Source organism: Carlito syrichta, unplaced genomic scaffold (genome assembly GCF_000164805.1).
Source record: "Carlito syrichta isolate Samal-C Ts95f unplaced genomic scaffold, Tarsius_syrichta-2.0.1 Scaffold305213, whole genome shotgun sequence".
Taxonomy (NCBI): Eukaryota; Metazoa; Chordata; class Mammalia; order Primates; family Tarsiidae; genus Carlito; species Carlito syrichta.
In genome coordinates, this window is record NW_007249309.1 from 102,445 (window position 1) to 128,933 (window position 26,489).

A 26,489-nucleotide genomic window follows, 5' to 3' on the forward strand; every position below is an offset into this window, starting at 1 on the left:
CAAAAAAAAAAAAAAAAAAAGAGCTATTTGAGTCTCCAGATTTCTTAATCTCTCTGAGCTATTTCCTGATCCATAAAAAGTAAGAGCTGCATCGAATTTGTAGAGTTGAAGTGAAGCTCTTAGGAAGGGTTGAATACAATACTTGGCAATAGTAAGCATTCTACAAATGTTAGCTACTGTTATTATTATTATTAGGCTGAATTGCCTTGGTGAGAGTGGGGTAATTCGAAATTAATTTGGACAAGAAGACCTGAATGGAAGCCAAGACATGTGTCCCCTTGAGAGCTGTCTACACATGACATTCACCCTCACATATTTAGGGTCCTATGCTATGTGTCTTGAACCTTTGCACGATGGCATGAACCTCAACAACTCACTTGTCCATATTCGTTGGTATTATAGGCGCGTAGTCCCAGATGACTTCCTCTGCAGCAATGAAGTATTCCCATCTTTTCATGTGCCGCCTCTGCTCACGAGTTATTTTCTTAGGATTCCTGGTTTTCTTTGGGCAGTTTTTAATGTCAATGTAAGCCTGCATCCCAGCTGAGTTAGGGCAGAAAGACAGTGAAAGAATTCGAGAGAAGAAACTACAGTTGATCAAAATGCATCATTGAAACCAATTTGTGGAAGGTCTAAATAATAACAGTGACAGTCACACCCAGGGCATTTCTGAACATTTTGGATTGAAACTCTTTCAGTGGTGTACAGAATGCGGAAAGAATGAAAAGCAGGAGAAATGGGAGGGCTAGAGAAAAAACTTGGAAAGATTCCCTTTGTTTCTCCTTGAGCAGGGATATTTCTCATAACTTCCAGCCCCTTAGGAACCTTATGACTTTAGTTTTATTGAATTCTAATTTTTTCTGTCATCTGTCCCTTAATCTGTAAAATGAAGAGAACACTAGTATTTAATAAAATTGTTGTTAAAACTTAACCATATGTAGAGTCCTTATCCTCAATAAATCTTATTTTCACTGTTGTATTATTTTTAGGAACTCTATCTTCCAGGGATATTGTGGCAATTTTATTACTTCAAATATAATTTTGACTATTCCACGTGGAAAGAAAATGATCTCAGGAAGTACCTCTTCCTCATGTGTGTTACTTATACATTATTTTGGTAACAAAATGATTTTCTATAGTAATATTATTTACTTAGATTTTAGTCTCTGTTTACATGAACACTGCCTTCAACAGTTTTAAAGCAAAAAATGTGTAGTAGAACAATTAGTTATTTTGCTGACATGATACCATCTAACAACCTGGGCTGATTTATTTTCCCACCTGAACTCACTGATGTTCTGTCAAGCCACCTGTCAGGTGTGTAGATATCACGTAAGATCCATTCAACACACATTCATTGAGTTCTTCTCTGTGTAGGGCTTTATGCTCATCTAATCTTTCCATGCTAAAAATGTTTGCACTTTCTGTAACTTGGTACTTCTGTAAATCTACAGATGTTTATCTTGTGCTGGCACCTAGATATGAAATATCCCTAAGAAAGAATAGCTCTATGTATATATGTTTCCTTCCTTTTTTCTCCTTTCGAGAAAGTAGAGACCTTCAGCTTTTGCTTCATTTAAAAACATCTTTGTCAATTCCTTCAATTCCTCCATCCCTAAACAATAGTTTATAAGTCTAAGGGCACCTAAATTTTAGGAACCAAGGCATGTATATCTGGGGTTCAGGCAGCTTGAGAATGCAAAGGAGAAGGAGGGAGTTAGTGTCTGGGAAGAAAGGATCCTGCATTCAGAAGCAATACTCTCAGCAGAGTTTCTTGCCTTGCAAGTGTTTTGGGGTGAGAGAAGATACGATCCACTTTCCCTCTGGGCTCATAGTCATGTTTGCGGTAGTGGATGTAGCACTGACGAGAGTGATGGCCGACACTTTGTGATGGTTCTGCTCCAGGACCTGACCATTGAAATGAATGGAGAACATTTCTGGCCCAGAGCTCATTCCAATTAGATGCCAGCTGATGTGGTCATGGGCACAAACCATTATATCTGAGAGAGAGAGAGAGAGAGAGACAGAGGCCAAAACAGGCATTCAGTCCAGTACTCTATAATCAAAAATTCAGCAAATGTGTCTTGAGTCAAATGTCTACCGTGCATCTGCTGTGCATCAGATGCGTGTAAGGTTCTGAGAGCACATGTTCCAGTTGTGGTTTCTGCCCTGTGAAAGCAGACATCGGAGTGACGGGCAAACAAACAGTCACAACTCATTGCAATAGTGACATTATACGGGCAAGAATAGAACCCAGAGATGGGGGATTTAGCCCAGAAACACATGGATTACTAAGGGATTAGGCTGAGGAGAGAACCAAGGAGGTAATCAACTTTCCTGGTTTACTGCAGACTAAAGGGTTTCCCAGGATTCAGGACTTCCAGTGTTAGAACTGATAGAGTCCATAGCAAAATGGATGTTGGGTCACACCAATCTGGTCTCAGCTGGAGGGAGTCACTGGAACCTCCAACTGGGCTGAGATCAAGAGCCAAATGCTCTTGGCTAGATAAGGGTCAAAGCTCTGCCCAAAGGGGAGAATATGTGAAGATGATGTAAGGATTTGCTATTGCTTCTTCACTCATGTTTTGATCGGTTGAATGACAAGTCAGTGAATCACTCTGTGGGTTTCATACTCTCCTTAAAAACGCAGTGGGTGCTGGGTGTGGTGGCTCACTCCTGTAATCCCAGCACTTTGAGAGGCTAAGGCAGGAGGATTGCTTGAGTCCAGGAGGTTGAGACCGTGGTGAACCTTGATTGTGCCACTGCACTTCAGCCTGGATGACAGAGTGAAACTCTAATTACAAAAACCAAAAAAACTGCAGTGGGTAAGTCTTCATTATGCTGGGCCACTGGGAGCTTCTCATGGGTGGAGTAATGATAACTGAGTCCAGAAGCTTAGTTTTGCTCCTTCTTTGCTCCCACAGTTACTGGGAAAATACTCATTTACTCTGGGAAACTCCATCCCAGGCTTCTAGGGTTGGGTTTTAAGTTTCAGATCCATATTCACTAGATACTAGATAATGGGGCTGAGAATCAGTCCCTTAGCCACAGAAGGGCCTGGCTTTTTGGGAGACCTTTGTAGCAAGGCAGGGATTCCTGGTTATCACTGGAGAGAACAAGAAGCTGGAAGGGAGGAGGCTTTGGTGGAACCATTTATCCATCCCAAAGAAATGCTCATATTTAATTCAGCAACTAACATATCTGTTTATCATTTATCATATTTATTCAGGTGGAAAATAGAGTCAGGTGAAATAGAATACAATTTAAAAGCAATGCCCAGACATCAATTAACATTTGTTTTTTAGTAAATGAAGCCATTTGTGATTTTGAGACATTAGAGAATAACCTCTAAGAATTTTAGTGTTTTAAAATATGGTTTATTTAGTAAAGCGATATTTTTTGGTTTTGGTTTTTTGTTCTCTTTTTTTTGTTTTTTTCTTGGATTTTATTCAAAGTTCTGAGGATGAGAAAACATACTTATGAGTATAGCAGAAGTTGATGAGGATCAATTACAGCAAAGAAAAGATACAAAAGAAAACATTCTCTGATCCTGTCTCAGTACGTCCATTATCTTCTCTCACTTTTCTGTTTTTTCTTCTTCATAAGTTTGTTAATACTTGGTTCAGTAAATTTTAGATGCCATCTTGTAAGATGCACTATTATTTTATGGATTGCTAAAAACAAACTATAAATGCTGTCAGTTAATTTAGCTATACCACCAATTATAAGATACAACTAGATAGCAGAGATGATTAAATGATAAAACATATGTCTAAGAACAAAAGCATTCTGGGATTTATTTACATATAATAATTATACATATTTACTATCCAGCTTCTCCACTAGAATCTAAGATACAGATGGCAGGAAACATACTTATGTTTTTCATTGTTACATGTTCAAAGAAATTAGTATAATACTTGCTATAAAATCATGGCTAAATATGAATTTGTTAAAGCAATGAATAACACAGATAGGTTCTACAAATATTTCCTATGACAATTCCACCAGGTTTTTTCTGTGTGTGGCAGGGTAGGAATGGTGGACACTTATTTAAAATACACACGTGACATGCAGAAAGAGACCTAAGAACTATCAAGAATCATAGCACTTGAAGCTAGTTGTATTACAGTCTTTATCTTGACACTTAAGAAGGACCCTAATGGGGCTTCACACAAAAATACTCTACTCAAAATTGTCTGAATATGCTTCCCTGGAAAAGTACCAATTGACCTTTGGCACGTGGTTATTCCAGAGGAAGGTTAAGGAGTTGTTAAAGGCTGAATGTCCATCAGTAAAGTGATATTTTAATTTTTCTGTGTTTTTCCTCAGTCTGGTACAATATATCCTGGATCTTTAGTCAGCTCTACCAGAAAGAAATAGAAGAGGTGTGTTCTACGTGGGAGTCAGTTTTTTGTTTTCCCTTGATAGTTGCTATGAGTTTTTGCCTTTTAACAAGAGTCTATATGAAATGGAAAGAGAAAAAAAATCCCACATGCCATTAAATATTACTCATTCATCATCATTCGAAATTCCAGTAGTATTTTTGTGTGTTGGGGATTACTCCTAATCTGTTCATCTTCACTGCAAGTGTCTGTATTGCATTCTCCCTACTGACCCTTCCTGCTAGGGATTGACCTTGAACTTCAGTAGAAGAAAACGTGGTCACCATATAGAAGGGGCACAGAACTCACTGAGAGAGACTAAGCTGATATGCTGAAGGTCTTTTTGGAAGTGCAGACCAAGGGGAAGCCTGCTCAGATCATTACACCTAACAAGGCTGCCAGCTAGCTTCTAATTTGTCTGTTGTATTTCCTGGTTTTAAAAAAAATTATGATGATAAAATCTTAAGAACTAGATTATATCACCTTTCTGATAAGGAGTTGCCAAACAGTGAGTATGGTCAACTTCCCTAGTACCTTGAAGAAAACAACAGCACCAAAGGTGTTAATGATTCTACTGTTACTGGACAGTGCACTGCCCATGAGTTACCTGGCATTGTTCCATTCATGTAGCCATTGACTGTGTACATTAGGGATGATGACGGGCTCCAGCTCTTGCTTTCATCAAACACAGCAAACAGCAGCACAAGTTGCTTGTCAAACATCTTCTGAGTCCCGTCCTCAGTTAGGGTGCCTGTGAAAGAAGAGGCAGGCTTTCATAAGCATCCCAGAGAGAAGACTCATTAGCTTTCCTAGACAGCGAAGAGTTTAAGGCAAGCAACCAATCATAATGCTATCAACTTGAAGATGTTCTTATTTTTTTAAATAGCATTGTATCAGTTAGTAAAGTTTGAAGGGCTTTTCAAATTCTCTTTCTACTTTGTTTGCTTTTGCGCCTTGTAGCCTTGGAGAATGGGGCTTTATTTTATCAGGTGCAGAAAGAAAATATTCGTGACTGTTGCGGCTCTGTAAAAGCATCCATTTCTTCCAGTCTTAATAGTTCAATATATAGGTACCTTAGCTCAGTTTGCAAAGTCATCACAGCCCAAGTTTATTGCTGCCATCTTGTTTGTGCATGAAATGGGGCACTAAGAATTGGTTGGCAGTATCAGGATAAATCCACTCTCATATGAGGAAAAAGTGCTGCTGATGGTAAAGTGTAAGTAAAACCTTTTATAAGTTTTAAATTTTTTTTCAGTGCCTTCACAGTATCTTCTATACACCAGATAATGAAAAATGTATTTGCATAATAAATAAATAAATAAAGTATTTGTATAATAAATTTGTATAACAAATTTGTATAATAAATAAATAAATAAAGTGAAAATCCAAGCCTGTTCCTAAGAAGCCCAGCCAATAAAACTTTGTATAAAGCCAGTTGAGTATGTTTGAAAACTACCACCCAAAGTATTCAGCTTGTTTATAAAAGGAAGCTGGCATTTCAAGCAGTGGTAGACCAAATTGCCAGCCCAAACCTCATATATGTCAGGTATGTTTTCCAAAGTTCTTCCTAAGAGTTCTCTCAGCAGAATAGAAGTTGATACTTCAAGCAAATTCTCAAGGGCCTCATTTCATTTATAAACAAGGTATCAGCATTAAATTTGGAGTACCCTGCTTTTACTAACTGAGCTAAAGTACTTATATGTTGGCCTATTGAGATTGGAGGAAATGGATGTCTTGGCAGAGCACCAACAGTTATAAGTGCTTTCAAAAAGACTTTGGCCTTGAGGTAAATGTTACAGATCACAGAAGCTTGGTATAAGAACATACTCCCAAACAGGAATTCTTTGGGAGCAGCTTCAGGACTGAGTTGAGGGAAGAATTAGGAGAAACAAAGGAGGATCCATGCCTTCAAATATCAGATGGTTTTTTTCTCTTGTCAAATAATGATTTGGTGTTTGCACCCATTTCCTCCGTTTGAGGTACATGAAGTTACCAAGACTTAGTCCTCTATACAACTCCTTACCATTCAACACCTTTGTTGTTGTTTTTACCTTTTTTACAGATAAGCAGAGGTCCAATCAGCCCAGAGTTGAAGTCCTGTGTCAGATTTTCATGGGAGTAGTAGATGTGTGTGAGGCACGGAGGGTCATCTTGTGTGGGTCCACTGTCCTCACTGATAGTCCACTCATAGGTATATTCTTGGCCAGGAGCTATAGCATCATCCATCTTCTCCACAGGGAAGGTGTGGTCAGTGTAGGAAGCACCTGGAGAAGTAAAAGCCATGAAGACATCTGGGCCATTTCTGAAGACTGCTAACCTAAAATGAGCTTTTTAGAGATGCATGTGCCTTCTCATAGTGAACTTCTATTATTTGGAAAGATTCATATATATTTACTTCTATGCCCAAGTAGTTATAAAGGCTTTGATACTATGGTCATCTGAAAAATAAGAAATGCTATTTGTAAATTAAGGTTTAGCAAGTTAATTTTCCAGGGTGCCTAAACAATTATATCTAAATACAGTCAGAAAATTGAATAATCTTTGATGAGTAAATCATCTTAGAATCTGAGAATGGGTTGGTCATATTTTCTTTATAGTGTTTGGACATGACATATTTGGCCTATTAGAGAGAATGGGAGTATACTCAGAGATGTTTATATATTGTTTTGTTTTGCTCTGTAGGTGTTTCATATCTTCTTTCCAATTACTGTTAACCTCAGCCCAGTTTTATCTCTTTATTTCGTCTCTGTCGTCTGATTTTCCCAACTTTTTTCCCAGATCCTCAGCATCTAGCTCCTTTTATGTAGTCTAGTTGCCCTTGTGAATATGAAATGTGTCTATCCTCTGTAGTTTAAATGTCTTCCTTCTGTGCACTCAAAGACCACCATTGCCACCTCCTTATGTACTGGACTTTCCCTACTGACATGAGAGGGAGGATGTAGAAACTGGTCTTCCTTATTGAAAAGGGGAAACTGAGATGATCAAGATCAAAAGAATTGCAGGGGTTGGGGGAGGGGGTTTTCAATAATAAAATGAAGATGTGGTAGAGATGGAGCAATTGAGTTCAGGAAGGGGAGAGGTCAGTGTCATAAATAACCGAGTGGGATGGGCAATTTCCCCTGCCTGAGGCATTTCTCACTTAATTAGGTGAAAGTTCCCCTATCATCAGCTTGTGCCAGAATTTCCCTTTGAGATGTGGTTATCTTCTTTTGATACAAGCTTGATGAGTTCATCGAGGTAGAAAGCGAGACCCTCAGAGTGTGGATGTAGGCAGACAACAAAGATCTGAATAAAAAGGCCTGAACTGTTTTACACGTCAGGGTAAAAGGCCAGTAGAAACTATTCTTACTGAAACAATGATACTTTTTGAAAACAGAAGTGCTCAATTTCTTTTCTTTCCTTCCTTCTCTTTCGCCTTTCCTTATTTCTTTTTTCTTCTCTGTCTCTTTTCCTATCCCTTTGCTTCCTCCCTTTCTTCCTTTCATCATCCTTATTGAGGTGTGATTTTAATACAATAAAATTCATCAATTTTAAGTATAATATTTGCTGAGCTTTGGGTAAATGTGTACAGTCTTACAGCTACAGTCACAATTGAGGTAAAAAGGAGTTCCATCACTCCAAAAGGTCTCCTTGTGCCATTTGTAGCCATTACTTCCCTGACCTTCTGGGCCCAGGCAACAACTGATCTGCTATCTTCCACTTAATTCTGCTTTTTCAATAGTGTCATAAATGGAATAATGCATTAGATGTTTGATTTGTTTTAGTTGGTAAGATATACATTTTTTCTATCCTTTTTTTTTTTAACCTGTCTTTGTCTTTAAGGTGGATTTCTCAAATTCTGCATACTGCATGATGTTGCTTTTTAAACCAGGCTTATGCTTTGCTTAATTGTGGTGTTCCTTCCATTTATTTTTAATATAATTAATGATATGGTTAGATTTAAAACTAGCAACCAACCATTTTTTTCTGTTTGTTCATCTGGTCTTGGTTCCTTTTCCACTCCTTGTTTGTTTTCTTTTAGATTAAATATTTTATTTTATTCTATTCTATTCTATTTTTGAGTTAGAGTCTCACTCCATCGCCCAGGCTGGAGTGCAGTGGCACGCTCACGGCCACCCCGGCATCGACCTGCTGGGCTCTGGCAATCCTTTTGCCTCAGCCTGCCAAGTAGCCGGAACTACAGGTGCACACTACCACGCCCGGCTAATTCTTTGATTTATTGTAGAGATGAGGTCTCACCATGATGCCCAGGCTGGTCTTGAACTTGCAGGTTCAGGCAACCCTCTCGCCTCAACCTCCCAAAGTGCTGGGATTATAGGCTTAAACCACCACGCCTGGCCTAGATGGAATATTTTAAATGATGTTTTGTCTCCATGATTGGTTCATTTGCTTTGCTTTGTTTTATTAACAGTGCCTTTCAGTTTCGAATATACATCTCTAACTTGATCCTAGTCTCCCTTTAAATTATATTATGCCATTTCACTTATAAGAACCTCTCATTAATATTTTTCCATTTCCCTGCTCCCAGTCTTTGTGCTATTATTACACATTTTACTTCTATAAAATAATATAACCCAGAATAAATTGTTATTATTTTTACCTTAACCATTAGATAACATTTAAATATTCATTCCTTCTAGTGGATCTAAATATTTTTCTGATATAATTTTTTCTTCTATCTAAAGAAATTCCTGTAACATTTTTCTGGTCTGCTAGAGAGAAATTATCTCTGTTTTTGTATGTCTAATATGATCTTTAAAGGACAAAATTATGAACTTTGCAGAAACTTTGATGGAACTAGAGACCATAATACTGAGTGATCTATCACAGAAACAAAGAACCAAGTATCACATGTTCTCACTCATAAGTGGACCTTGAACAACTATCATAATACTATAAGAAAGGAATTGGCAGTAGTGGGAAGCTGCCAGGGGAAGGGGAGGCACACTTCATCAACCGGGTACCTGCATGATGAGCATATGTATACTAGCCCCGAATTGTACCCCACATCTTTAAAATAAAAAATAAATAAGTAAACAGAAGATGGCCAAAAAGTATAGGCTTTACTTTAAAAATCTCAAGTAAATAAATAAATAAATGAAGTGGAATTTTAAAAAAATGTGGTCTTTATTCTGGCTTTATTTAAAAAATAATTTTGCTGGGTATAAAATATTAAATGGATAAATTCCCCTATTACCCACCTTTCTGTACCTTATTATTATTATTTTTTAATTTTAATTTTTACCTCAGAATTCTGGGGTACATGTGAGGATTTACTACTTAGTAAATTGCACACAGGTGAGGTTTGGGCTTCAGGTAAGCCCTCTCTACCCCTGGTGGTGGACATGGTACACAATGGGTAGTTGTGTGCCCCGTATCTTCACTCCCTCCCTCCCTCTGTTAGCAGTGCCCAGTGTCAGTTGTTCCCACCTTTGTGTTCGTGTGCCCAATAGTTAGGCCCACTTATGAGTGAGAGAATGCAGTACTCAGTTTTTTGTTTCTGTGATAGTTCACTTAAAAAGATGTTCTCCAGTGGCATCCATGTTGCTGCAAAGGATATGATGTTGCTCTTCTTTATGGCTGCATAGTATTCTATTGTTTATATGAACCACGTTTTCTTTATCCAGTCCACCTTCAATGGGCATCTGGGTTGGCTCCATGTTTTTGCTGTTGTGAATAGTGGTGCAATGAACATATGTGTGTAGGTGTTTTTTTAGTAGAGCAGTTTACATTCTTCTGGGTATATTCTTGGAAGTGGGATTGCTGGATCACATGGAAGCTCAATTTTTAATTCTTTGAGAAAACACCACACTGCTTTCCACAAAGGGTGAACTAGCTTACATTCCCACCAGTGGTATAGCGTGTTCCCTTTTCTCCGCAGTCTCACCAACATCTGTTTTTTGTTTATTTGTTTTAACTTTTATTTTTTTTTCAGTTGGAGTCTCACTCTGTCACCCAGACTGGAGTGCAATGGCCGCTCCTGGCCACTGCAGCCTCGACCTGCTGGGCTCCTGTGATCCTTCCGCCTCAGCCTTCCAAGTTGCTGGAACTACAGGCGCGTGCTACCACGCCCGGCTCATTTTTTGATTTGTTGTAGAGATGAGGTCTCGCCAAGTTGTCCAGGTGGGTCTCTAACCCACAGGCTCAGGCAATCCACTCACCTCAGCCTCCCAAAGCGGGGGATTACAGGCTGAGCCACTGAGCCTGGCTGAAACAGCATTTCATCTCACTGCTTCTTTGTATGATTTTTTTTTTTACATTCAGTTGTGGCTTTATTTTAATAATTTCTATTTTTCTTCTAATGACTGAGTTGAATTGTTTGTCTTTCCAGTTTCCTTAGGTGTAAGGTTAGACTGCTACTTGAGATTCCTCTATTTTCTTGATATGTATATACAATGTTATAAACTTCCCTCTCAGCACTAATTTGATGGTATTCCAGAAGTTTTGGTGTATTGGGGGGGTTCCTGTTGGTGGTAATATTTATTTTTATTCCACTGTGGTCTGAGAATAAACTTGATATGATTTCAAACTTTTAAAATTTGTTCACACTTGAAATACGTCTGAGTATGTGGTTGATCTTGGAGTATGTTCCACATGCTAATGAGAAGAATGTATATTCTGTTGTTGGGTGCAGTGTTCTTTAGATGTCTATTAGGTCCAATTGATTAAGTGTTGAGTTAAGGTTCCTGATGTCCTTGTTATTATTTTATTTATTTATTTATTTTTGCCTTAATGATCTAAGGCTGTTAACTAACTCCAACTATGATTGTATGACTGCCTATATCCTTTTTTAGTTTAATTAACAATTGTTTTATAAATCTGGGTGCGCTTATGTTGGGTACATATATATTCAAGACAGATATTTCTTGTTGATGTATTGAGCATTTATTGTTATGTAGTGTCCTTCAGTGTCCTTTTTAATTTGTATTAATTTAAAGTCTATTTTGTCTGATACAAGAATAGCTACATCTGCTCTTTTTGTTTTTCATTTGCCTGGAATATCTTTCTTCAATTCTTTACCTTGAGCCATGGGTGTTATTTGCAGTGAGATGGGTTTTCTGAAGGCAGCAGAAGGATGGATCATGCCTCTTTATCCAATATGCAACTCTGTGCCTTTTGAGTGGTGCAATCAATCCACTTACATTTAAGTTAATTATTGATATGTGGGGGGTTGTTCCTGTCATATTGTTCTTAAGAGGCTACTTTGATTTTTAGGCTTTGTGGTTGATTTGTATGGTATGTAAACTCTGTGCTTGTCTGTGCTTTTGCAATGGGTGGAATCATTCTTTCGCTTCTTAAGACCTTCTTAAGCATCTCCTGAAGGACTGGTATGAAGGTGACATATTCTCTTAGGGATTGGATATCTGGGATGGATTTTAATTCTCCTTCATTAATGAAACTTAGTTTGGCAGGTTAGGAAATTCTTGGCTGGCATTGCTTTCCTTTAAGAAGATAGAACCCCAGTCGCTTCTGGCTTGTAGGGTTTCTGCTGAGAAGTCTGCTGCAATTCTGATGGGCTTTCTCAGTAGGTGATCTGTCCCTTCTCTCTAGCTGCCTATAGGATTTTTTATTTCATGTTCACCTTGTAGATATGGGTTGTTATGTGTCTTGGGGATGGTCTTCTAGTGGAGTACCTCATAGGAGTTCTCTAGATCTCTTGCATCTGCATGGCTGCCTCTCTTTCAAGACAGGGGAAAGTTTCTTGGATAATCTCTTGGAAGGCTTGCTCCAGGGTATTCTTTGTTTCTCCTTCTCTCTCAGGGATGCCAATCAACCATAGATTTGGTCTATTTACATAATCCCAAACCCCTCATGGGCTTTTCTCATTTTTCCTAAGCCTTTTCTCCTTTTTTTTTTTTTAAACTAAGGTTAGTTCAATAGTTCAATCTTCAAGCGCTGAGATTATCTCCTCTTTCTGGTTGATTCTGTTGCTCAGGTTTGTCATTACGTTTTAAAATTCCAGGAAAGAATTCTTCATTTCCAGTTTAGGTTGGGTCTTTCTTATATTGGCCAGCTAAGCTTTTACTTCCTGCACTGTTTTTGTGGCTTGTTTGATGAGTGTGTCTCATTGAGTGTCTTTGCCATCCATAGTCTGAATTCTTTGTCTATCATCGGGGTCAGGTCATTCTGGACGGGACCCATTTCTTGGAATCTGGGAAGCTCTTTTGTGGGTAAGGCTTTGGGGATTGCGGGAGTTTTGTGGCTCTTTCTCATCTGTGAGGGCAGACTCTTCTTTTTTGTTGTTGTTGTTGCTTTTTTAATTAGACAAGATTGCTACTGTTACCTGTTCTCTCTCCTCTGGTCCACCAGGTGTGGGGGTGGGGAGGGTAGTAGTGGCAGGAAGGTTTGTGTTCTGGGGGGAGATTGTCTGAAACTGTTTTACTGGTGTGGTATGGCAGAAACAGAAGAGAATCTTTCCTCTATTTCACATTCTTTCCCTTCCTTCTGTGACAGGCTATAGGGGAAGCTCCTCTCCAAACTTCTTGTTTGTCAGCAGGGTTGACAGGTGGCCAGGCAGGGCCCTGTGGCTCTACTCTGGCTCAGGTGCTCTTGAAGGCATGGACTGGCCTCCCCTTGTCTTGGTGGGACCACCCCTGAGTGAAAGGGTATAGTAGGAAAGCATCGGTGGGCTACTTTTTTCATTTGTCCACAGGGAGGTGGGGCCACTGCCACTGCAGTGCTGTGCAGAAGTACCTGTCTCTTGGATCCTGCCCTTCTCTATGGGAGGGGCTGTAACCACAATGTTGGCGCCTAAAGGCAAGCCATGCCCACAGCCCTGGCCTAGGGCTACAAGGGCCGCCAGCATGCAGTGAAACATCCCCGAATTGGTCAAGTCCTGCCTGCTGGGTACTTGGGAAGGAGGGAAGGATGTCTGCCCACACAGCATAGACCTTCCATGCAGGGTGTTTCCTGCTGAGGCTCTCCAAGTAGGGGTTGTGGTATGGGAGTCCTGGGAATGAAGGTTCCCTGTGAGACCCACTGCTGCCTCTGTCTCTACCCAGGGCAGCCCTCTATGCCTGGGCCGTGTGGGTGGGATGCGAGGGGTAGTTCCTAGGCTATCTCTCCCTTGGCTGAGACTGAAGAGGCCTATGTGAGGTATGCAGAGAAGATAAGCTGTCATTTTCACTCACTTCCTGTCTCCAAAGGTGTTCTCCCATTCTTGCATCAAGGCTACCAGGGGTGTCCAGGACTTGGAACTGTCTGTCCTTTGCGTCCCCAAGTAGCCATCTGATAGACCTCAGGTTGTTTTCAGGTTGACCCCTGAAACCCTAGGTCTGTTCCCTCCATACAGGCTTATTTTTTGCAGAGAGCTGCAATCATGTGATGTCCTCAGTTGGCCATCTTGGCCCTGTCCCACCACCTCCCAGCATTTTAAAGATGTCCCTAATTGTCTTCTGGCTGATATTGTTTCTAATAACAAGTTTGCTATTATGTCTTTTTTTTTTCCTCCACATAGGAAATGTCATTTTTTTCTCTGATTGCTTTTAACATTTCTCTTTATCACTGATTTTCAGTAACTTAATTATGATGTGTCTTGATGTCGTTTTCTTCATGTTCCTTCTCAGTTTGGTAAAGTCTCTTGAATATGTAGGTTTATAGTTTGCATCACATGTGGAAAGTTTTTAGTCATTATTTCTTCAAATACGTTTTCTGTTCCCGTCACTTCTGGCATACAATTACACATATGTTAGATCACTAGATATGGACCAATGGTTTACTGGTGCCCTGTTCATTTTTTTCAGTCTTTTAAAAAAAATCTGTGTTTCATTTCTATTGCTATGCATTAATGTTCTCTAATATTTTCTTCTACAGTGTCTAATGTGCTGTTAGTCTCATCCAGTGCACTTTCCATGTCAGCTATTGTATTCATCTGTATAAGTTATATTTATGTGTTTTTATATTCTCTTTCTCTTCCCTCACTATGCTCATGATGTTTGCTACTTTCTGGAATGTATCAGAAAGATGTATGATAGCTATCTTAATGTCTTTGCTGCTAGATCTGTCATTCCTTTCACGTTTGAATCTGCTGAGTTTTTTTCTTGGTCATAGGTCATCTTCTTCTGCTTGTTTTAACACTTCTTAATTTTTATTAACATTGTAAGTTTATACTGTTTCTTGCATCCTTGTAACCGGTATTGAATTTTATTCACAGTTAAGATACTTGGAATCAACTTGATTCTTTCAAACCTTGTTTTTTAAAGTTTTATTTTGTTACTGCCATAACAGCCTGTAGTCTTGACTGATTTTATCCAATTCCTGTGCCTAAATCCTTCTGAGACTCCTACTCAATGCTTATTTATTAGGAAGTCATACCACTTTTGATGGTAGAAATATAAACTATTGCTCACCCTGTGTATGATCCAAAATTGTCCCACCTTTTCCTTTTCTGCAGTATTTTTCTTACCCTCAATACTCTCCTCACATGCCTGTGCAGATTAGTGCTTAGCTTGACAAGACCTCTCTGTAGATTTTCAAGAGCTCTTTCTCTGTGACTAACTGTCCTCAAATTACAAATTCCAGCCACTTTGGTTTCCCCAAAATTCAAACTGTTTCCTCAGCTCATAGAGACCCTGTTTTGGTTCACTCTCTCTGTGCTGTTCTCTATAAACTTTCTCCAGGCAGTGAGCTTAGGTACTCCATAGAGCCTACCTGGCTTATTCTTCTTCTCATGGGCTACTTTCTTGAGTTGTCTGTCACCCAATGTCTGAAAACTTTTGTTTCATGTATTTTATCTGCCTGTCTAGTTGTTAAGAAAAAGGGTGTGGCCGGCCTCAGTGGCTCAGCCTGTAATCCCAGCACTTTGGGAGGCTGAGGCGAGTGGATTGCCTGAGCCCAAGGGTTCGAGACCAGCCTGGGCAACTTGGTGAGACCTTGTCTCTACAATAAATAAAAAATTAGCTGGGTGATAGCGTGTGCCTTTAGTTGGAAGGCTGAGGCAGAAGGCTTGCTGGAGCCCAGCAGGTTGATGCTGGGGTGGCCATGAGCATACCATTGCACTCCAGCTTAGGCGACAGAGTGAGACTCCAACTCAAAAAAAAACAAAGAAAAAGGGTAAATCTGATTCCTCATGCTCAAAAGGCAATGCCTGAGATGCTAAGTTTCCATATGAAATATTTTTATATTACAGCAGTCTCAGCTGTCCTTGTTTAACTGTATCTTCCCCCACCCAATCTATTCCAATCTATTCCACTCAAAACACTTGCAGGCATTTGCATGGCACTAGCATATATTTCGGCTCTCCAGCTGGGAGTATGAAACAAGGCACATACAATCATCAGTAAAAGGGCATTTCGTTCTGCAGTGACATGCATTGCTGTGCCACATGAGGTTCTGAGCATGAAAACCATACATGGAAAAGTTAAGTAGGTATAGCTAGGCTTGCTTATTGTACAAAGTCCTTAACATGGACCATAAGTCCATGCATGATTTGCCCCTACTTCTCTCTCCAGTCTTATCATGTGTGATACTTTCCTCTGTTTACTATGTATCAGTCCCCAGGTCCCTTGTCAATTCCCTGGATATACCAAGTTCTATCCTACTTCAGGGTTTTTGCCAATACTGTTTCTGTTTCCTCTGCCTAGAGTGCTCGTCCTCTCTTTTTTACTTTGAATAAATGTGTGCTCATCCTTCAGATGTCAACTTAAGTGTCAGCTTACTCCTTCCTTGCTCTCTGATTCTGTTGTCTTTTTCTTTTACAGTACTCATTACAATTCGTAATTAAATGTTTGTGAGATTGTATGATTGATTTAATTTTCTTCCACTAGATTATAATTATTTTCACAGGTTGGTTATCAGAGATTAAGCTCCCCAAGGGAAGGTGTGGGATTGTAACTGTCTTAGTATCTCTGGTGTCTTCACAGTGCCTGAAGAAGCATGGAGCATGAGCATGGAAAGATAGAGAAGATGCTCAGAGAATGTTTATTGAAATCCTAAGATTTAAGGTCCCATGGGCTAGAGTTAAAGCAACCAAGTCATACTCATGGGTGTATTTTGTTAGGATTTCATGATATTAAAATAGATTGGCCGGGCTCGGTGACTCAGCCTGTAATCCTGTACTTTGGGAGGTTGAGGTGAGTGAATTGCCTGAGCCCGTGGGTTTGAGACCTGCCTGGGCAACTTGGCAAGACCTCATCTCTACAATAAATCAAAAAAATTATCCAGGCATGATAGCGCACGCTTGTGGTTGCAGCTATTTGGAAGGCTGAGGCGGAATGATCGCCGGAGCCCAGCAGGTCGAGGCTGCAGTGTCTGGGAGCATGCCACTGCACTCCAGTCTGGGCGACAGAGTGAGACTCCAATTCAAAAAAAAAAAAAATAGATTAAATGCCAACAATTAAAAATGTAGATATGATATCGGAATCTGGTTTGCTGGTTTCTCTTTAAAGAAACAAAAAGCAAAACCTGGAGATCTAGTAATAACAGGACCAAACTCCTGCATAGAATTTGGCTAGATCTAATTCTGCTTTCTGGTCCTTGGTCCCTACTGGACCCCTTTTATTCCCATTGAATTACCCACCTGGCTACTGTAGAAATCTGAGTTTGTGGCCCTTGTGCTAGTGTAAAGCTTAACACTGGACTTTTTTTGTGTCTTCCCCCCCCAAAATGGCTTGACACTGATAACCAATATTTACTATAGCTTCACTTTAATGCCAAAGAGGATTTGATTGTTAAAATTATCAGGAGCTAAGCAATGATTAAAAAAATAACTTCTTGTGAGTTATAACATTATTTCAGTCTAAAAAAGAGAAAGCAATTTCTGAGGAAGAGGGAGCATTATCTCTGAAAAGTTGCAAAAGAACTTCTGTAGCAAAAACACAAACAGGACTGATAAGGAGAGTTGCCCTCTCAGGTCAAACATTGTCTATTAACTGGAACTAGGCTGTCTAGTTGCTGAGTTGCGCTATCTTGAATCAAGTGTGCTAGCCCTTATTCAATGCCTCATGCTACATGACCTCATGAAGTTAAACAATGATGTTTTTGGACCTGAAGCTTCCCTGTCCCAGCTGTTAAAATACCAGTATAGCAGAAAATAACATTCTTTCTATTGCCTTCACAAGTCCTCAAAAGAACAAAACGTGATATGCTTTGTGGGGTAAGAGAAAACTTTTGAAGTTCTTCCTCCTTTCTTTTTCAGATAAATATGTGCTCATCCTTCAAATGTCCGATTAAATATCAGCTTACAACAACTTCCTTGTTCTCTGATTATAATACATATCTTTTTTCTAACATCACTCCTTATAGTTTGTAATTCAATATTTGTGAAATTATATACTTAATGATACTTTCTCCTGCTAGACTGTGGGAGAAAGCACATGAACTTTGGGGTCAGAGTTGAAATGTCTTGGTTGTATTACTTGCTAACTGTGTGAATTGGGGAACATTTCTTAATGTCCCTTTTAGCCTCAATTCTCTCCTTCATAATTTAAAATAATAGAATCCTTTTTCTAGAGATAACATTATCGCTTTTAATGGGTTACAAGAATGGAAAATGTATATAAAATGTCTGGCACCTAACAAATGCTATGGCAGCCTGTGACAATATATGTTAACATTTTGTTACATATTTCTTTCCCCAGCCATTTTGCAATTAATACAGTCTCTTTCCTCTATGTCTTATTTTGGATAAGAGATATCTTAAGTGTTTTTGAGTTCTCATAACACATGTGAGTAATTGAAATTGATTGAAATTGATGATTGTCTTAGTTTAGGCTGCTATAGCAGAGGGCCCTAGACTGTGTGACTTATAAACAACAGGCATTTATTTCTCACAGTTCTGGAGGCTGGAACTCTGAAATCAGGGTGCCAACATGCCTGGGTTCTGGTAAGGGCCCTCTTCCAGGCAGTCTTGAAGACTGCTGACTTCTCCTTACATCCTCACACGGTGGAAAGAGGGTCTCTATTACAAGGGTACCAATCCCATCATGAGGTCTCCACCCTCATGACCTAAATACCACCGAAAGGTTCTGCTTCCTAATACTATCGTATTGGGAGTCAGGTTTCAACATACGAATTTTTGGAGGACACAAACATCCAGTCCCTTGCTGTGATGTATCTATTCTAAAGGTCATAAAAACTGGTAATAAGACAAGTTAACTGCTCACAGTTACCAATAAAATCATTACATCTGAGAGCAAGGGGAACATAACACATAGTCCCTACTTTCTAATCAGTTCTCAGTCCCCCAGTTTAGTTCAGTAATGATTAACATCATCATCATTGGCATCGGCATCGTCATCTACTGTGGCATTTACATTTGCAGCGAGCACATGTAAAGAAGACATGAACTGAGCCCTGAGAAGCTCAACCTAGTCAACAGTAGGTACATGGTGGTGCCCTAGTTGTGATGGGTTTGACCTCTAGACTTCTAGGGTCACTCAGTGCAGGGTCAGAAATTAGAACACAATGTTTATCTAGAATGAAAACCAACCAATACAAATATCTAAGAATTACCTAAGATGCTATAACACTTGTGCTGGATACAGCAGTGTGATTGATTTTATAACAACATAAAATATATTTGTAACCAATCAGTGCTTCACACCTAGGTTTATTTTAACACTTAAATGTGCTATTCTGATATACAGACAGTAAAAATTTACTCTAGTCACACATATGTATGTCTAATTTGAAATCCTGTGAAGTTACTCAGAATTTCACATTCACCTGTTAAATTAAATATACAATAAATTTCAAATAAATAAATGATTTTGATTAAGTTTACTATACTACTAAAGGGTGAATTATGGGCATCTTGAAACAATAGTGAACAATATAGACTTGCACATGGGCCATATGCTATAATTATACTGAATGAGGGCTACAAATGAGATAGTTGAGGAATAATTTTACCAATGCTTTTATTCTTTTCACTGCAAATAATTTCACCTTTACTCTAGAATAAGACAGGCATGTTACATCTTTGTGCAACCTACATAATATAAAGTATAAAATGTAAACAGCTATTTAGAGTTAGTATTTGTGCAATGCCTTTTGGAAGAATCGGATTTTGACTTTGTAATCAAAATAAAAAGTGAAAACTCTAAAGTGAAAAGAGGAGAAGTGGACAGGGACAACTATTGTGTTAGAGTGCAAAAAGTCCTTGTTCAGCTTCTTGCAAGAGTAAATTCCTTACACAAGGGGAGCCCTTCATTTAACTCAGTTTTGTTACTTCCTGCTCAGTGGATAGTCAGCTTTGTGATTGTACTCTTGTCATGATGTACTAATTATTTGCCAAAAGGCTCTCAGTATTTTTTTTTAATGTAAAATAGTGCGTACAATGGTGGGAAAGGGAGTTACATAAAAAGCCTTTTTGGTTACCCATTGGGGTGCACATGCAGTAAATCTTCCTGTGTTACTTATTTTTGTGAACAACTCTTTCCCTCTCCATTTAATAAACTTAGTGAATGCTTCAGTGCATCCAAAGATTCAGAGCATTCTTTTAGAAGCTGTAATTTAGGCAATGAGCAAATTAATGCTGGTGTTTTGTAAAGAGTCTTATTCCATTGCACAGGGCTTGCAGGTCTCTTTGGAAAAGGAGTTTACATTTTTGTGATTTATGAGAATTACTATATTAGCCATTAGAGTGTGTTTCAGGTGTTTATCCTATTCTCAAGGACGTGTCGAAATATTCAGGTGAAAAATGTAATCACCCACATTATGTCAAGCTTTGTAATGTTTCGGAAAAATCTGGAAGACTAGGAGATTTTTGCAACACCTAGATGCAAGGAACAATCACTGGGTGGAAAACTTGTATTTTATTTGAAGAGTTGGCTTACCAACCAGCAAATGGCTAATTATTATAGGGCTAGTTTTGTGGTATAATACTCATAATGTACCTAACTCACTTCAAACATGACAATATAAATCAAATATAAGGATATCCAGTCTGAGTGACAGAGTGAGACTCTGTCTCAAAAAATAAAAAATAATAATATTAAATTCACTATAACACAAACTTTTTAAAGGTAATTGATCAAAATAGCTTTGAAAATCTAACTGAACACCAACATTTTCTAAAAGGTGTGTTGTTATGTTTCAAACAGTTCAATGCATGCTAGTTACAGAGTTTCTGAAAATTTAACTTCAAATTGACAGCCTTTTAGTGACAGAAAGTTTTTTAATGACCAGGTACAGTTACAGATATTTTCTTTCTATATTTAAAAACACTCTCATTAAATACATTATTGGAGGAAATGTCCTTGTAAGCATTTTTACAAATGACGACTTGTCCATCTTGTCCAAAGGCATTACCCACCCTTTTCTTGTGTACTATTATGGTTATATTATCTCAACCCTCTTCTATCTTTCTCTCAAATATACACCTCTGGGATAGAGGAATCCAGATTCTCATGAAACTGGCTCAGCATGTAGTTAGTTTATCCTCACTCCTGAAAAAAATAGCTTCAACCCTAGAGGGAGGGTATAGATGAGGGTGAGTGTCAGACAAGGAGAAGGGGATATTTTATTTAAACACAAGGGCATAATGAAATGAACCTAGAAGGTTTGTCTTTTACCGTGAAGGACACTATCTATATACTAGCTTGGCATCTCATTTCCCAAGCGAAATGTTATATTCTCTACCAATATGTATTTACCTTCCTTAGATTCAAGGGATCAGGGGGAATATTATGACCAATAATCAGGTCTCCAGTGGAATTTGTGGGAGCATTTTAAGCAATTGCTCATACGTGATTGCTGGCTGTGGGAGAAATAGGGACAAACAAACAGTAAGGGAAGAGAGATAATGTTGCAAGGTTCATTCACTGTGCAGACAATCCAGGTGGGGTACAAAGTCTACAGCTCTTATCTCCTACCTTGTTTGAAATGGAACCTGCAGGTGACATTTTGACATTTTGAGGTTTCTGCCTTCTGCTCTACATCGCCAAACTCCCGCTGCAGTCATCTGGATGCCTCCTAAATAGGTTATGTGGTTGTTCATTATGACACTGAATGATTTTAGGAACACAGGAGAAAATCCTGTGCATGCCACTTCACCCAGAGTCCTGCCAAATTCGCTTTTGAAGATGTTTGAAATTTCATGGTTAATGCTTCACTGCTTTTCCTCAAGCCAAAGATTAAGTTCTAATGCAAATACTCCTGAGGAAGGTAGTTTGTTTACCTGTTATCAGTCATTTACACCTTAGTGGGCATGAATTTGACAACAATATACATAGAAAACAATAAATGTAAAAATAACTTTCTAACAAGTCATTTAAAAACTAAATTATTGAATACATCTTGATTAAAGAATCATCCTTACTATCATAGCTAATATTTATTGCATTCTCATTATATACTAGGTATTGTTATAAGATTTCATGACAACAAACCTGTATGAGATAGATGATTATATCCTCATTTTATAGATGAGACATATGAGGCAAAGAAAGGTTAAAGAACTTTCCAAAAAATCATACAACTAGCAAGTATCTGAGGCAGAAATTTGTAGCTGTCAGTCCAGTTCTAAAACCTACACTATAAACCACTCACCTACTCAATTCCCCTCTTCAGAGGTATGATAACTGGAACATTTGGGAGAAGGAAGGATATTGTGAACCTACCTAAATGATCTCATTTAGTCCTCAAGTAAACTCATGGGTGGGTTTAACCACTTCTATTTTATAGAGGAGAAAACTGAGGCTCATACATATTAAGGTCATAGAACCAGAAATGACAAGGCTAGAACTTGAAACTAAGTCTGCCTTCAAAGCTTATGCATTTACCATGTCCAAAATTCTAATGCTGCCTCTAGTACCACCACCACCAAATATCATATATTGAGTGTCATTCATGTTCCAGGATAGCCCTTATGTCAGGCTAGTTCTACGTCACTATGTCAATGGCTTCTGGGCCAAATCAGCCAGCTGACTGTAAATCAAGTTGTATTAAGGCACAGCTATGCTTGTTCATGCACATGTTGTCCATGGCTGCTTACTAAGAGGCAGAACTGAGTACTTGTCATGGAGATCCTATGGCCGGCAAAGCCAAGAGCATTTATTCTCTGGCTCTGACAGAAAAGTTCATTGACCCTTGCCTTGAATCATCTTGTGATGTATGCATTACTATTCCCATTTCAAAATGAACATGTTGGAATTCCAAAAAATTAGGTAACTTGCCAACCCAATTATTAAAGAACAAGAACCTGGTGAAAAATGGAGGTCTAGAAGTTTCCAGAACCTCTTTGTTTTTCATCTCTTGATGGGCCACCTGACCCAATCCCCAACACTACACAATATGTCCATGTAATAAGTATGAACGAGTACCCTCTGAATCTAAAATAAGATTAATAAATGACCAATAAATTTGTGACTATCACAATCTGGTATAGGAAAACAATACTGAAAAACACCAACTTATAACAGTAATACTGTGGCAAGTAAGAAGACTTCTCTAATAACAGATGGTTTACAATATGGTTTTAAATGTTTGATGCAGGTATTAAGGAGTTGTACATTTTCCCTTTGTGAGAGAGGTGTTAAATTCCTCTTACCTTCCGATAATTTACTGTACTTAATTCCTTGAGGATGGATACTTAAGGGCTTGTCTGCCTTATTCTTAAAGTGAACTTTCATGATATCTCCGACTTCAGCATATAAAGTAGGCCCAAGAAGTCCTGTGAAAACAAAGATTTGAACTATGTCTGTATTCAGGATTACCAAAGGCCCAGCTGCTAAGCAAGACAAACATACAAACAATACCAACAGTGATTGCTGCTGTTCCTCCTGGTCCGGAGGCTGACCTGGTTTTACCAGGTTATTAACTCTACAATACTTGTAGAGAGATAAAAACAGGATGGTAGAAACACTTAGCCTGAACACAGAAGTCCAGAGTGTAAGAGAAATAGTTAGGACCATGTCCTTCCCACCCCAACCACTGTCTTTCCTTAGAGATTACTATCTTTGGTTAAGAAAGAAAAATGTTCATTTTTGATTACTACTGAGGGTGATGTGAAAGAGTGTTTACTTTAGATTTCTCTGAGGTAGGAGAACTCAGGAGACTAAAATGAATTCAGGGAAAAAAATCACACAGCTGTTTGGTCCTGAGGCAAGTTCAAAGTCCCCAAGGCAAGAGTGAGCTTGAGAAGAAAGAAGAGATGAGGTGAGCACAAGGCCCTTTGTGTTATGGTCAGAACTTGGATTTTCTCCCAAGTGATACAGGAAATCACTGGAGTTTTGTGCAATGGAGACATAGTCTGACTGACTTGCATTAAAAGTGCATCCTAGCCTGGGCAACATAGTGAGACCTCGTCTCTACAAAAAAAAAAAAAAAATTATCTGGGTAGCAGCACATATCTGAAGTCCTAGCTACTTGGGAAGCTGAGGTGAAAGGATTGCCTGAGACAGGAGATTGAAGCTGCGATGAGCCACGGTTGTACCACTGCACTCCAGCTTGGGCAACAGAGGGAGACCCCAACTCAAAAAAAAAGTACATTCTGGGAAACTATGGGGGGGAGGGAGAGGGGATTAACAGTAGCAAATATCTGTCTGGGGCTGGGAAAACACCTCTTATCAACAGGGTGTCTGAATGAAACGTAATTGTACACCTAACCCTTAACTGTACCCCACAAAACTATAATAAAAATACTGATTAATTATTAAAAAAAAAAAAAAAAAAAATTATCTGGGTAGCAGCACATATCTGAAGTCCTAGCTACTTGGGAAGCTGAGGTGAAAGGATTGCCTGAGACAGGAGATTGAAGCTGCGATGAGCCACGGTTGTACCACTGCACTCCAGCTTGGGCAACAGAGGGAGACCCCAACTCAAAAAAAAAGTACATTCTGAAAAAAGAAAGTTTATCCTAGCTGCTGTCTATAGATTAGTCTGTGTAGTGTCAAGAGTGGAAGCAGAAAGACCAGATCGTATAGGAAAGAGATGACATTACACTGGGCTAGCACATGTAGCTGGGGCATGTTGAGAAGTGGTTGGATTTTGGACATTTTTGTAGGTAAAGCCAACAAGACTTGCTGATGGATTGGACGTGACTCATGGGAGAAAGAAGCCAAGGATGACCCTGGGTTTTTGACCTGAACAACTGGGTAAATGATGTTATCAGTTACTGCCATGAAGAACACAGCAAGGACAGTAGGTGAGGAGTGCAGGAATCAGGAGCGAGATTTCACTTACTGCATGCCAGGTGCTGTGTTAGGTTCTGGGACTACAGAGATAAATAAGAACACAGTCCCTGTCCTCAAGAAACTTACAAGCTAATTTGAAGACAGACATATATATAGGAGCTACTGCTGGAGTTTGGCAATAGACTACTGAAGCAGTGAGGGTGAAGGACCACTTCTATCTGGGGATTTTGGGGAAAAGTTGACATCTGAGTTAGCACCTGTGACATCATACACAGTCGGCCCTCTGTATCCACGGTTCGGCATCCATGGTTCCATTCACAAATTCAACTAACTTTGTATAGAAAATATTTGAAAAAGTAAAGATAAAAAATAATACAAATATTATAAATTTTAAAATACAGTCTAATAGCTATTTATATAGCATTGACTGTGGATTCAGTATTATAAGTAATCAATTTAGAGATGATTAAAACTATACAGGAGGATGTGTGTGGGTTATATGCAAATACTACATCATTTTATATAAGAGATTTGAGCATCTTTGGATTTTGGAATCCTTGGGTGGTCTTGGAACCAATCCTCAGTGGATACCAAGAGATGCTAGAATATCCCAAAGTGTAGTCTATGGTGTCTCTTCAATGGAATCACCTGGGGTCTTGACGAAAGGCAGATTCCCAAGTACCACCTCAGACTCAATGATCTGAGTATCTGGAGATGGAGCTTGGGCATCTGGATCTTTACATGTGCTCCTTGGTGATTATGGGGTCCTTTAAAGCTTGGGAAGCTATCACAAAAGCCTCATTTCAGAAAGTGACAGGAATCAACTGCTCTCGCTTCCAAGCCATCCATCCGTCATGGGACTGGCATCTGCCCTTTAGGAATCATAGAAGCAGCAGAAGGAAGATAGCAGTAGTCCTGGAGTTCTACCAGTGTTTGCTTGCAGCAGTGATGATGGTTAAAGTAATAACAGGGCTTCCATGTATTGTTCCCCCTAATACATTCAAGCACTGTCAGTTCTTACATTAATCCTCACAACAAATCTTGAAGGTAGATCCTCATTTTATAGACAAGTGAACAGCCTCAGAAAGTCTGGATCTCTTCCCTAATATCACACAGTGAATAAGAGTCAGGGTGATGATTTACACTTAAATCTGTCTATCTGACTCTGGATGCTACCTCTTTCTACTGCAACTCCACCTTGTGTTCATTCATTCAACAACTGTTGAGTGCCCACCTTATCCTAGGCATCAGAATTGTAATGGTGCATCAAAGAGTAAAATAGATACAATCCCTATTTCTATAAGTAGAAACATTTTACACGTTCTATAACTTTATAAGTTTTATGGTAGGAAAATTGGAGTTTAAGCAAAAGATCACAGAAATATTGAATTACAAGCTAAGATAAGTATTGTGAAAGGAAAGAATAGGATACTCTGAAGAGTATTTGACAGAGAAATGTAATCCAATCTTGGAGGCAGGGAGGGAATCAGAGTTGGGAGATACTTTCCTGAGGGACTGATGCTTTAACTGAGATCCAAAGGCAGAGGGGCAAAGGGATGGGCAAGGGAATTCTAGAAAGTGAAAGCAGTATGTGCAAAGGCCCTGAGGTGCCAGAAAATGTGGCCTATTCAGAAGCCAACAGATGGCCATGAGGAAGGTAGAGCTTGGTAGGTAAGATGGAGGGCCAGAAGGTGAGGTCAATGGCATCATCAGAGGCCCATCCTGCAGGACCTTGTAAGTCTCTTAGAGTTTTGCCTTTAACCTAAGAATATCATCAGTTTCCATCAGGGGTGCAACATGGAACAGATTTGGGTTTTGAAATCTCTGCCTGTATTTGTGGAGGATGATCTGGGGGCAACTAAAGTGGAGGTTGAGAAAACAGAGAGGAAGGCTCTAGTGGAGAGATGTTGGTGGCAGAGACTGAGATTATGGTGGAAATGATGAGGAAAGAACACACTAATGATCTATTTAGGGGACCGAATTGACAGGACTTGTGGATGGACTGCATGTGGGGTTGGAAGAAGAGCAA

At 39.1% G+C, this 26,489-nt stretch overlaps 1 protein-coding gene across 1 annotated transcript in view; it reads right to left on the reverse strand.

Annotated features, from left to right (window-relative positions):
- F5 (coagulation factor V) overlaps nt 1–26,489 on the reverse strand; it is a 78,061-nt gene that overhangs the window by 40,912 nt on the left and 10,660 nt on the right. The window contains 5 exon segments of the mRNA XM_021714092.1: nt 378–543; nt 1,779–2,000; nt 4,993–5,136; nt 6,437–6,649; nt 22,876–22,998. Of these exon segments, the coding sequence (XP_021569767.1) occupies nt 378–543; nt 1,779–2,000; nt 4,993–5,136; nt 6,437–6,649; nt 22,876–22,998 (868 nt within the window).